A 14,511-nucleotide genomic window follows, 5' to 3' on the forward strand; every position below is an offset into this window, starting at 1 on the left:
GCATGTAGCAACGAACTTTTAGTGGTTAAAAAGTAAACCCCCCCAACCATGTTTTGCAAAACTGTACAGTTGCACATATATTTTTCTATAGGTTCATAATTCTGAGACTCTTTTCCTTGCTTTCAAAAAAGCATGCAAAATATTCATCTCCCTCTGCTGCAGATCTTAAAGAAAAATTACACAAGGATAAAGAAAGGCGTGTAGCTTAGCATCTAAAAAGTGGAGATTGGAAAGTTTTTCCAGTCTTAGGTTTTTCTTTTTCTTCTTCTTTTTTTTTTTTGTTTGTTTTTACAACCTCTGTAAGTCACAGTTTTACAGAATGTGGAGTAAAATCCTGTAAATGGGTTGTGAAAATTACTTTAGTGATTAGCTATGAATGATTTGAACATGGTATATTGAATAGCCTATTGCATATAAGTGGTACCTTGGCAAACTTTTTATAAGTGAATATTTGTAGTTTTCCTAAGCACATATTCTTTGAATTACTTGAAAGTGACAGCGGGTTCCTGAGAGCTTTCCGTCAAATTTTGTAGCAAGATACACTTTCTAAGGAAAAGAGAGTGAAGCTGCTGTGAACTCTCCCCAGGGTCCTGCTAAGGCTGAGGAGGCTGCCAAAGAGAGAAACCTCCATGTTTCCTACAATGTGGTTTACAGTTGCTTATATACAATTTAGATCACATGTCCTCTGAGCTCTGACAGCGACTCACAGTAAGGATGTCCAATGATAGACTGGTGTGGACTTTGAAAAGGGTATAGCTTTTACTTTTAGAGAGAAGGGCTTGTCTTGTCCCTTTAGCCCCTTCCTTGATATGAACAATATGGATTATAATTTCGGCCACTTACTGAACATGTATGATTTAAAACACCCATTGCATATATTATTGCTAAACAGTAGATGAAAGAACTAATCAGTGTTGCCACTTGCAAAGGAGAGAACAGATTAAAGAAGGGAAGTGTCTTAGTTAAGGAAGGAAAGGTGTCTACTATTCAAGTCTAGTTTGTGTTGGCCTAACAGAATGCTCAAGACTTGGTAATTTATTAAAAATCAACCAAGCAATCAGACTTATACTGGAGTCTTAGAAGTTCCAGAGTGGTTAGCTACATATATGGTTAGGGACTCATGCTCCTGTTATTCATGAGAAAAATAGAAATCAAGATGAATTAATTTCCACTCATCAGAGCTCACTCATTCCTGTAAAAATGGCATTGATTCATTCAACAGAGCTGTATCCTCATGACACAAATTCTTCTCATTAGTTCCTACTTCTCAACCTTGATAATTTTGGGAACAAGTTTCAATGCGAGTTTTGGTGAATACAAATCATATTCAAGTAACAACACCAACATAATAACAAGTGGCTAATATAGGGTTAAAATACAGGCTAGAGCCTCATTAGAATCTCAGTCTTCCCACAATGCCAGTGATATTTAGATTTCCTTTTTTTTTTAAAGATTTGTTTATTTATGTATATGAGTGCTCTATTTACATGTATGCCTGCCTGACAGAAGAGGGCATCAGGTACCATTATAGATGGTTTTGAGAAACCATGTTGTTGTCGAGGATTGAACTCAGGACCTCTGAAAGAGTAGTCTGCATTCTTAACAGCTGATCTATCTCTCCAGCCTGTATTTAGACTTGTTGAGCATATCAATTCCCAAGCCTACTGGATCAGAATCTCCAGAGGAGGGGCAGAAGCTGTAGATTTGATAGTCACCTCAAAGTATCTTTATGACCAAGATGTTTTAGAAAAGCTAGTGGTAATCAGAGATTTTCAAAGAGTATCAGAATCAGCTGCAGGGATGGGGGAAATATAGCCCCTGTTTCTTATCCATTAGGTATACAGTGAATGCCAAAGATTTGCATTTTTAGCAAGAACATATAAGGTGCTTGAGACAGTGAGGGAGTCCGCATGTGGGTTTTGATTTTTCAGGATCCACCTTTTTCTGTGAGACTTTTTTTCACTTAGCCAAAGTTCACCACTTATAACTACTACATTCAAGTCCTTGGGAAACAGATGATTAGTGTTGTCCTCTCCCCATCCTCATGTTATTTTCCACTATGAGAAAAATAGGAGACAAGATGGAGTGTATTCTCCAATGAAAGAGCAGATTAAGGGGACAAAGGTAAGTTTTGCTGGAGTGAAGGGAGGTTTGTAAAGGTATTAGAAGAGTTGAAGTTTCTAGCCCTTGCTGTTCTCATTTCTATAGTGCCCTAAACTCAGTACCCACTTTATTTTTTCATATTATATGTTGATTGAGTGGAGGATTGGGGAAGTGAAATAGGGTTGGCAAGATGGATGGACTCTATGGTGTGGAGGATCCTGGCTACAAGGTGCTATAGTTTAGGCCCCATTGTATATTAATCATTTGGAGAGCATTTAGAGAGGAAGTGATTGACACAAACTCTGCCATGGGTCTGTAACATGAATTATAGAAAGGAGAGTCTAGAGGAAAAGGACCAGAAAAAAAAATTGATAGCGCAGGACTGGGATGAGAGGAGCTGTGATTGACAGGAGAGACATTGGAGAAAATAAACAGAATGGGCAGCTACTGTTGGAAGTGAGGGCATGGTGGGAAGTCAGGAGACTTTCAATCTGAACTTGTAAGATGGTGATGTTTCCCAAAGATGAGAACTCTAGGAAGGTTGGATTCTCTTCTCCAGAAATAAGGCAACATGGAAAATGAGGAATTTACAAATAATTGACTTATCTCTGTCATGCGGGAACTATTGTGGACCTTGGATGGGCATTCCACTAAGGGCATGTTTGCCAGTGCTGGCACTATAGAATGTCAATGACTTCTCCACATTCTTTTGACCAACTAACACATAATTGTGCTTTTGGAAACTGAAAGACAGTAATTGTACATGATGGCTGCTACCCTATTTATGGCTTCTAATTAAAGAAAGGAATAGGAGTGCTGTAAGGCACTGTAATGTCACACCCCTCCCCCCACCATTGTCACCTTCTCCCACTGTCTGAGATTAAAATCACATTATCTTGATGTATTTATACTCTAGGCTCATCATCTTAGTCTCTAGCCCTGAACTTATTTTCCAGACCTACCAATCAAGACAGAGTGGCAGAAAACAGAAATACTTGTAGTTAATTGAAGCAAAATGGAATTGAGGGATTGAGCAATTGCTGATTAGCAGAGGGCTTGAAATAAATGGGCATTCACCTGGGAAGACTTGCAGAAAACCCACACAGCATCTGAACTGGCTGCTGAGGGAGCTTCTCCTCCTGCCTCAGGAAAGCTGAGAACCAGAAGCCCTTGCTGGTTACATAGCCCCTTAGTTAAGAGTCAGGGAATCAAGTGTCTTTGACTGTCCCAGATTTTCATTCTTATTTGATATCCTCACTGGCCAAATTAAAAAAAAAAAAATGACAACTAACTAAAGCAGTTAACTTCGGAACACTACTGTGGGAGAACTCGGTATGTCCTGACTGTGCTTGCCAACAGAAACCCCAGAACCTTCTTCCTTCTAAATGGCATATGTGTGTGTGTGTGTGTGTGTGTGTGTGTGTGCGCGCGCGCGCGCGAGCATGCGCCCATCTGCAGAGTGATCCTAAGTCACATCTAGAACACACCAGCTGCAGGTGAGTTCTTACTGTCCTCACCACCATGAGGAGGAGGACTAAGTGTCTGTGTATAAGCTTGCTGGGAGTTGGTTATACTTTCTCTGTGAATCCAGATATTTGACTAGGTGAGATAAGAGGTGGCTTCCCTCATGGAGAACTAGTAAGATGGGCTTGGAGAGTTCAAAGTATTGCAAAATAGCAAGGCAATAGGGTTTATGTATGTTTAGCCTTGACAGTTGGTGAATCGCAAAGCTATTTTATGTGCCTTTAGGGGAATGTTAGAAAATCGGTGTGTCAATCATGTGTGACTGACATTGCTGCAATCTGAATAAGCCTGATTTATGTTTATTTTATACTTATTACAGCATGTTTACAATAGAACATTAACTATTAAGAAGTCTCTTACGTCATTTATTATTGATACACTCTGCTTTCAAAGTTAAGTTTTATACTATATATGCATGTGCACTATAAACATTCTTAGCTATAAGGTTGTGTTGTCTACTGAGGAAAGATCTGATGCTAAACATTTTGAGTTTGGCAAGATGTAAGTACAAAAGGAAAAACTAGAAGTTTGTTGACAGTTCTACTTAGGTTGGTGTTTTGGCCCCAGTCTAAGGCATGATACTTGGTTATGAATTTGAAGTGGGGAACAAAGTTAGAAATAAGTTTAAAACAGTTTTTGTTGTTATTATTATTACTATTATTACATATGGGTGTTGTGCCTACTTGTATGTCTGTAAACCACATGTGTATCTGGTACCTCCAGAGACCAGAAGAGATTTTTGGATACACTGGAAGAGCTGCCACGTGGGTGGTTCTGGGACTTGAACTCAGGTCCTGTGGAAGAGCAGCCAGTACTCTTAACCAGTGAACCAGCTCTCTAGCTCCCAAATAAGGTTTTTAATGTCTTGTTTCATTATATATTTATAAAGTGAACTTACTTTTCCCATCCAATGAATCAAAAGCATTACAAAGATTACTAATCAATTGTGTTTAGAACCATTTTTTTTTTAAATTTTGAACTGATTTCTCCATGATCTACTTAGTGCAGATATTAAGTGTCAGTACAGAGATAAGCGAAACAAAGGTGATCCTTTTTGCTTTATCAATACCTTGGAAAACAAATTTGTTATTTTTGTCACGTTGTAGAATACTGCATGGCATTCCTGTTACAAGGGAGACACAAAAATATATCAGGGTTTCCACAGCACCACCAGAGGAACCCCCGGAATCGATGCAGACAAGTCAGTGCCAGGCTCCCAATCCAAACCTGAAGCTCTCAGGAGAAGAAGTAAGGATTTCCTTTAATATTAGCTTCCTCTACCTCATGTGTTCTTAAACTTTTGGTTTGGATTCTTTGGGTATTCTTGAACATTTTTGAGGACTTCAATATTTACTAACATGAACTGTGTCTTTAAACATTTACAACTTTAAAACTTAAATCACTAAATGTTAAATATGTATTAAAAGAATAAAACCACAGGTGTTAAATGTGATTCCATAAGTGCTGCTTTTTTTTTTTTTAAAGTGTAGCCACTTTGTTTCTTGCAGTATTGACTTGCTGTATAGTCTAGGTTAGGCTGGCTTCTACCTGTTGGTCCTTCTGCCTTGTTATCCTGGAGTGCTGGGATTACAGCCACACACCACCATGCTTCCTGTAATTATGGTCTCCGACACCTAAATATAGCAAGGAGACTGGAATTTGTTTCTTAATTTACTCACTTGGCTAACTACATTCTGCGTCTTTTTTTTTTTTTTGCATTCCACCCTGGATTCCTCTTTGCTTCCTAAATGTTTTGCTTTGCATGACATTAAACATCAGCCATTGTTCTTCAAAGTTCAAGTAAGTTTTAACAAATATATAACATCATGGAGCTACATTCTGGTAGCATCCACAGTAGTTTTATTTCTCTAAAACAAGTCTTAGTTTATGACTTAACACTTTACTAGGTGTCTTTGTGATTCTAAGTAATATCTTTGTCTATTTATGTGTTCTAGTTCATTTACATTAATAAAACTTTTATCTGAATTTTTGAAATGATTATTTGCAATACTATGTTTGTTCCATATGTGGATTACAATTGTTGTCTCTGAATGGCTTTATAAATGTTTTTTATATAATGCTTATTGTGCTGTTTCTTTCCTAAGGAACACTTAAATTGGGCTTTAGTTCCCCATTTAATATGCTCTGTGAATGACCTATATATATCTCCCCATGTATATATGCAAGAACTTGTTTAGAACACATACCAAGAAGTGAAATTGCTTCTATGGCTTGTGGCTGACTTTGCTTTTCTGAATCCTCAGTTATTTAATAAATCATAAATAACATATCACTACAATCTTGGGCTTCTAAGTACAGGAGACATTTGTTACTATTTGTCTTATTTTTTGTTGTAATATTTTCAAAGGTGTCTGCATATCCCGGAGCTTCAAAGATGTTTTGGAATCTTACTGCACCCAAATTCTCGATTCCAGAATCAACCATGAGGGAAATTTTATATCCGAAGTATGAGGTAGTGAATGCATTTGTATATCACTAATTTTGCTGTTATTTAATAATAAGCTTGTGTAAACTGGTTCTGACATAAAATTTACAGGACAGTTGTTATATAACTTGTCAAACAGTTGTTGCCATGGTCAGGATTGGTTGGATGGTACTACAGAGATGAAATATATATATGTAAATAATTGTCACTTGTATCACTATATATGTATGTGAATGCATCCTTATATTTAATTAAATTCTGGTATACCAATATAAGCTATAACTATGATTAATGTACTTCTCTAAATCATATACTTAATGCAGGTAGACAAGAGTAACCTGCTTTCTTTTAGGAAGAGTATTTTATTTGAGGTTTCAAGTTATAAAGTCATGCAGGTTGTGTAGAGACTCCTCATGGTATTTTCATGTACTTTTTTGGTACACAAAGACAATGAACATTTATTACCAAAATTTAGATCATATTTAAGAATCCCTATTAAATTTGCTGGCAGGGATAGTAGTATTGTTGATATGTGCCTCACAATTAAGATTTTATATTTCCCCTAGAAAACCAGATGGAACATTTCTTACACTTTGGTGGAAAAGCAAACTTTCTTTCAAACCAGTCTAGAAGGGTAGCCAGAATGGTAGAAGAGAGCACATAACCACATGTCCAGTTGGCACAGGCTCATTTGGGAATCCCTCCAGGTCCTACTTATCACCAAGCACCTGCTGCATTTTCTCCTCGGGATGACACTAAAATGTTGTCTGCCAGATGTCCATGATGTCTCAGTTTTCCAAGCATGCCTTCATTTTACAGAACGAAATACTTAATTCTTTTTTGAATCTCTAGTAGCATTCTGAACTAAATCCATCTGTCTGTGGGATTTTGTAAGTTGAGTAATTTTAAGTCACTGCTTCATCTCAAAATATTTGTTGGGTATGCCAGGACCATTGTACACATGAAGATACAGTGTTTGTGATTACATTCTCAAGACCCAAGCAAGATCAAATCAGCCAAAATCCCAGCCTAGAGAGGTAAGCAGGGTTTATGAAGCCCCACCCTTCTACTTCAGGAGCTATAGGCAACTGATGGAGTGAGTCAGTTTTCTTTAGAGAGGTTTTACAAAAAAAGGCTACATATATGCTCTAGTAGAGAGACCTTCACCTGTGTCCTTCAAGACAGCAAGCACTAAGTTGGATCCAGTAGCTTTTAAAACAACAAACACAGACATGTGGTGGTGGCCCCCAGCACTGGGGGACAGAGACAGGTGGATCTCAGTGAGTTCAAAGGGCCCACCTGGTCTACAGAGTGAGTTTCAGGACACACTCCAAAGCTACACAGAGAAACTCTGTCTTGAAAACCAACCAACCAAACAAACAAACGAAAAACAAAACCAAAACCACACCAAATAGGGAGGGAAAAGTGTGTGTATGTGGGTTAAGGATGATGAAGTGAGGGAATGAGGAGTATATTTGATTTAAAGTAATCTATATTGCATGTATGAAATTCTCAAACAATAAAAGTCAGAAAAACATTAAGTAATAAAATAAATGAAAATTGAATAAGAGAGAAGTATATATTTGAGCAGAAGTTCTGCATACCCTAAGGCAGGAAGAAAGGGGTTAATGTACTCAGCCAGTCAAAGGTGGCCTGCTGCCAACAGGAATGTTCCTGGGCTTTCTGAAAAACTATTAGCCTGTTTAAATGTCAGGTAGGAAGCAGTACAGGTGTCAGTGGCCAGCATGACATGCTCTACTGACTGCTTTAACAACTTTGTTTTTCCTATAGGGTTTGGGATATGTGCCCAGTCACCTGCCGTACAAAATGGCAGTTATGACCAAGATGGCTGTCATCCCATTGAGTGGCTGCCTACATGAGTTACTTCCTTTGTTGATTTTGTTATCAGTTATCTTTGTTTACTTATTTAAAAAGAAAATGCTAGAGCTGATACAGATAGGAGGAATCTTTTTGAAATTTTGAAAGAACTCACTGTTTGGGCAGAACTGACCCATTTGGGAAAGTTTCTCATGACTAAATGTTTCTTTACCAATTTTTGAGCTATTTATATTTAGTAGTTTTTGAGTCAGTTGTTAATTCATTACAGGAAGCCATGTGTTTTATGAGATACCTGTTATATGTGTAGAGTTGCATGCATTTTTCTGTCAGTTTTAATGTCTGTAATGTTGCATAATTTTCCTTCCCATTCCTCACAGTTCTTATATTAACAATAGATTTTTAGAAAGCAGTATAACTTTATTGTTTCTTTTCTTTGTTTTCAATTGTAAACTCTACCTTTTATCAAACTACTGTACACATTCCAGTTAAGAACCATCACAAATAAATTTTTAGTGAGATTTATAATATATCATGTCCAAACTGTTAGGTACCATGACCTGTCAGCAGAAAAAGAAATGAATTCAGTTTATCTTCTTTGATTAAAGATATCTTTTTTTCCTTCTTTACATAATTTTATTTTATTTTTTTAAAATTTATTTTATATAACCAAGTCCATTTAAATGAAAACAAACATTTAGATTAATGTTTAGATTAATTAATTAATTTAGCTTAATTATTACATCACTTTTTGCCATTGTGAAAGTTAGTTTTTTCTTTTGAATTTTTTATTATTGACTTCACTGTTTATTATAGAATGTTGATATTCTATTCAACCATTTTATTAATTTCTTTTATTGAATTTTAATTATTTTCTTACTGTTTTGAAGTACTATAAATATAACTTATGACTTTTAGATAAAGCTTTGAGTTTATTTCACCATGTTTTACTTAGTGATTTAATTTGCTTTTGGTTATTCCACTTAGGTGGGAAGGGGATTTAAAAGTTTAAAAAAATGATTGATATTGGTTTCTTTAGAGTGTATTATTAATCTTTAATAACACATCGCATATATTTTACATTTTCTTGAAACTGATTGATATTTGTGTTGCGGTTTATTAGATATTCCAATATTCATTAATTAAGTTGGTGGCATTATATATAGTTACCATTGTTAACATTGGGCTGCTGTGAGCAGAGGATAGCTTCTGGAGTTAGAGTCTTGGGTTTAAATTCTTTTACATCCCAGATAACTCTATCTGTGCTCCTGAAATCCATTGTTTTGTACATAGAGTAAGTTTTGAGGCTTTAATGAGACATTATAATGTGTATAGCATGAGGCGCCTTAGTTTGAGAAATATTTTGATAATTTCTGAGACCAGTATATGAGATGTGCTATTTTTTTTTCAGTAAGCAACCATTATTTGTTACTATTTTGACATAAAATATGGTGTGAAAACTCTTGCCTTTGTTTTGTTAAAAGTATCTCTTTAAACATATAATACTTGGTCTTCACATATACTTGTAGGTGTTATGTGAGCATTGGGCAAGCAGTGGCAAAAGTTCTTTTCCATATCAGACAGTCTTTGAAGAATAGTATTGTCTGAGTGTCTGTTTGCTATGACTAGTAATTTTTTTTTTTTTTGCCTGTTATTGCACTACAGCTGTTTTGTAAAAATATACTGTCCTGCCTAGTTTTATGTTAACTTGACACAAGCTAAATTCATGTGAGAGAAAGGAATCTCAATCGAGAAAATGCCCCCATAAGATCCAGCTATAGGCAGGCAAGCCTGTAGGCCATTTTCTTAATTAGTGATTGATTGGAGAGAGCGCAACCCATTGTGGGTGGGGCCAACTCTGGCCTGGCGGTTTTGGGATCTAAAAGAAAGCAGGTTGAGCAGGCCAGGAAGGGCAAGCCAGTAAGCAGCATTCCTCCATGGTGTTTGCCTCAGCTCCTGCCTCCAGGCTCCTGCCCTGCTTAAGTTCCAGTCTTTGATGATGACCAGACATATGTAAGTGTAAGTGAAATAAACACTCTCTTCCCCAAGTTTGGTTAGGTTGTTTCATCATGGCAGTAGAAACCCTGAAACAGTGGTTCTCTGTTTTCTCAATACTATGACTCTTTAATACAGCTCCTCATGTTGTGGTGACTCCCAGCCACAAAATTATTTTTTGTTGCTGCTTCATAACTGTAATTTTGCTACTGTTATGATTTATGATGGTCTTAGGAGATCACTGTAAAAGGGTAATTCAACCCCCAAGGGGGTTGTGACCTACAGGTTGAGAACCATTGCTCTAAGAATACAGTGTGAAAGGATGAACAAAGTTCAATGCAGATTTCTAAATTGCCTTAGCCTTTAAAATTTTCATTGATAATAGCACACTACTTTTAAAAACTGATTTTTAAATTTCAGTATTTTTCAACCATAAAGTTAGAGCTTCATCAGATAGAGAAAAACATGGTTCAGCTAATCACAAAACTGTCAGCTTGCCAAATTTACCTTTTCCAGTTGTTTTTGAACACCAAATTCACTGGCTATAAGATTAGTGTGGCTTTTTACACACACACACACACACACACACACACACACACACACACACACACACACTGTGACTTAGTTGGGTAATAGAATTCAAAGCTTAAGTCATTTAAGAAAACTTTCACTCCAGTTTACATTTAGAGCACTTACTTGTTCTTGATGAAGTCATTTGTGAACAGTAAGGCCTAGTCACTCATCTTGATAATAATTCTGGTGTTAGTATGTAAGATAGTTTTGTAGACCAGGCTGGCCTCAAACTCACAGAGATCTGCCAGCCTCTGCCTCCCGAGTGCTGGGATTAAAGGCATGTGCCACCAACGCCCAGCTATAACATATCTAGTACTACTTTATGAGATTGTAATGTCACCAATAATTCCTAAGAGTTAACATTACAGAAATCAAGTGCACATTCCCATTTGAGGCCAGACCTGTATTGTGGATTTTGCATTAATAAGAAGTCTCTGATTGGATGCTCATGCACCACTGGAAGTAATTCTTTTACTACAGGTCTTTTATTTATTTTGCTAACAATTTGTTCAGTGAAATAGCAGTGAGTATAAATGTTGAAAATATTCCATGACATTATTTAATACATTTAATCTTTTTTTTTTTTTAATCACAGAGTGTTCAGACAAGTAGAATTTTAGCCGAGAAACTTTCTGAAAGTAAGGAAAGTGTGGTTATTTTAGATACCTACGCCAGAAGAAGTTTTAAGGTATGTATCTCTTTTACTCTGAATTTAAATTGTTTACTATATCTTCCTTTAGTTTGGAAATTGTTTCTAGGTTTTCTGGATATCATTTCTTGGTGTCCTATTATTCTTGAGGAATATCTTGGACCAGCCAGCAGTGTCTGTGTAAACACACAAATTCCCATTGTGGTGTTCTTGGATTGTTCAGAAGATAGCATTCATTAATAAATGGCAGGATATTTGTGTGTGTGTTTCTCCCCTAAAATTCCAAACTTACCAATTCTTTTTTTTTTTTTTTTTTTGCCTAGGACTTAGATGTGTGTGTGTGTGTGTGTGTGTGTGTGTGTGTGTGTGTGTGTGTGCGTGCCTTTTGGCTCAAAAGGGAAGCTGTTTATAGCCAAGGAGCAGAGTGACTGTTGTATGAGGTGATTTTAAGTGCTCCTTTGACTTCTGTGTCATTGAGTTTTCATGGCTACTCCTTAAGCCACAAACAGGACTTGAGATAAGTATACACTTTATTTTAGTGGCTTATTAATGTCCCGGAATTTAAGGAAGATACCAGGATATATTTTTCTTCTTATTAGAGTGTGCAACTCTGTACCTCACTTTGGCATCTGCTGGGCACCATGTAGCAGAGAGATTCAGTGTCCTGGGATGAGTCCTACTCCCTTTCTAGTCAGCTGTCTAGTCAGCTGACTATGTTTCTACCCCTGTCCTTCATATTCACAGGAAGTACTTAGGGGGTGTAGTAGTGATGCCCAGTCAGCTTTCGTTACTTTTTTTTTTTTTTTTTTTTTTTGTCATCATTTATTGGCTACTTCTCCTGCTGTGTGTTTGATGTTTTTATTCCTCCCTGGTCTGGAGTGTCATTGTTAGAACAGTAGCTGTCTCTTAAAAATAACCATATGACCTAATTACACACTTTCTGGGTTGGAAAGCCACTTTCATTTTCTAGATTGTGGCAGTGGCACCTCTCATACCTTCCTGTCATATGTCACCCATTGGAGTATGATTACCTCACTGATGTCTGAGCAGACACAGCTGTGTCTCTGCTTACCACATAAAATGTATCCAGAGTGTTAGTCAAATCTCACACTGGTCTCAAGTATGTATTGTCTGTAGGCTTCTGCACCTAACATCCATGTACCCTAAACCATGGCTCTGTTAGAATCCTTGTGGACTAAAATTGCCGGCAATCTGACATTTATCTGTGTTTGTTGGGGAATGCTCACATGGCCTGGGATGTTCTCAAGATCTTTTCAGTCTGTGGAAATCCTTTTCTCTCAGCACATAACAGCTATGGTGCATCTAGGTTCATACCTACTCAGAGCTGATCCTCTCCCTGTTCTCTCCCTGTCCCTGAATTGTATACTGTTCACAGTAATTGACACCGTTGTTTTGGATTATAGACACTGCTTTTTATTTCTCTAGGAACATCCAACATACTTGGTGTCTACTCTACTGTGACATGACTTTCTTACTCTAAATGTGATAGTACCCATCTTGGTGACATTATAGAAAGTGGTGATGTTTATGTGGTACCTTGGCCTGAAGTGAAAGGTTGAGGTATCTTATTATTAAAACAGATTACATGACTTGCAAAAGACTAAGTAGGACAATTACTAATATAGAGTGTGAACAGGTTTTTGAGATTCCACTCACAGCTGAGGAGGATTGGCAATTGATGACTGCTGTGGGAGGAGGGTCAGTTTTCTTCAGGGAAGTGTGACATCAAAGGCTATCTGTGTTTCAGTAGTCAGCTCTAATCAGACTCAGTGGATTTAAAAACTAGATCTCATGAAGTTGGGAAGGAAAAGTGGTGGATGGCATAGGGAAGAATTGTAGGAAAGAGGGTTGGGGGTATATTAGATCAAACACATTATATTCATGTATAAAATTCTGAAACATTAAAGAATAAAAAGGGGGGTTTTTCAGGGTCAAGAGTCTTTCCCAGATCTAACTAATGTAGCCTCATGTATCACCATGGAACATTCACAAATCAGTACCGTTTTACCAGCAAGGAGGTTGTGCTCCAGAGTTACTTTGAATCAAGGGTTCTTGATTTTTGCTATCTCAAGTTTAAATTAAAAATTAGTAATTTTCATTTCTATGAAAATGACTAAATGAAGTGACATGCCTCAAATCTTGCTCTTCTCTAATAAGGAAGTGACTTAATAACTAAGAAAGTATATTTTAATTAGAATTTGTACTTTTCATTACTTTACAAGAATGATCACTACTCAACTGCTGTATGACTCTTTAGTTTTCTAACAGTTGGTTTATGTGTTTTTACTTGCTTGTTTTACAGTCTTTAATAATAAAAAAGTCTGCATCATATGAGAATATCTCAAAACATTCCAGTGCACCATATACACGGTTAAAGGTAATATAACACTTTGGCTTTTATATTATAAAATATGTTTGTATTTCTAGCAACAAAAATCATGTTATGCTCTTTCCAAAGTCTGAACAGTTATACTATTTCTGATCATTATACTTTGAGTTAATTGTAGTTTCATGAGATAGAAGTCATAATGAATAATGCAGGGCCACTATCTCTATGGGTGTGAGTACATCTTAAACATACAAATAGCTTTAGTGAATTTCTTGCTTGTGGAATTTTGCTTAAATTCATACATATGGGGTACACACACACACACACACACACACACACACACACACACACACACACACACACAAACCATGTCAGAGAGATGGTCCGGAAGTTCAGTTGATAACATGTAAGGACCTTAGTTCAATCCCTAGAATCAATTTAATAAATGCTGAGTATGATCCAGCACTGGGGAGACAGGCAATAGGTAGAAAATGATACATTAAAAAGTTTAAAAATTAAACTTCTTTTATTAGAGATGTTATTATGAACTTGTAGTGATTAATGTATAGCCACTACAAGTCACTTATAATTATTATATTTATATATTAATGCTAAAATTAGGTTGATTATCAGATAATATAATAGAATGGATTTTGTAATTTAAACTTACAAATATTGAATGAAAAGTTATTATAGAGTGTATGTTAATAGTAGTGTAGTACAATGTTATTAAAGTGTTTTTAAAAGTAGAATCATAAATTATTTTACAATATAAGGCATTTTAAAAATCTAGTATGTTTAATATAAATAGTACTCTTAATTTACAGTGTTTATATGAAAACCAACAAAATTATTAGACTTTGCTTTAAGCCACTGTTAACTTTATAAACTGACTTTTGAATAAGCTTAAGAACATTATCAGACATTTAAAGAACTCAAAATGGAAAGCCTCAAGTTATTCTATAAAATGAAAAGGGAAGGAACTCAACAAGATTTATTCTGTAAAGCCATAATTTCTCTGATACCAAACCCCAG

General features: G+C 36.3%; 1 protein-coding gene across 1 annotated transcript in view; it reads left to right on the top strand.

The window, feature by feature from the left end:
• The window catches only part of Ttc6 (tetratricopeptide repeat domain 6), a 164,202-nt gene that overhangs the window by 85,288 nt on the left and 64,403 nt on the right, over positions 1–14,511 (top strand). Inside the window, exons 7-10 of the mRNA XM_051196046.1 lie at positions 4,734–4,875; positions 5,996–6,100; positions 11,073–11,165; positions 13,450–13,524. Coding sequence (XP_051052003.1) covers positions 4,734–4,875; positions 5,996–6,100; positions 11,073–11,165; positions 13,450–13,524 — 415 coding nt within the window. The remainder of the gene's footprint in view (positions 1–4,733; positions 4,876–5,995; positions 6,101–11,072; positions 11,166–13,449; positions 13,525–14,511) is intronic.

This window comes from Phodopus roborovskii, unplaced genomic scaffold, assembly GCF_943737965.1.
Source record: "Phodopus roborovskii unplaced genomic scaffold, PHOROB, whole genome shotgun sequence".
Lineage (NCBI taxonomy): Eukaryota > Metazoa > Chordata > Mammalia > Rodentia > Cricetidae > Phodopus > Phodopus roborovskii.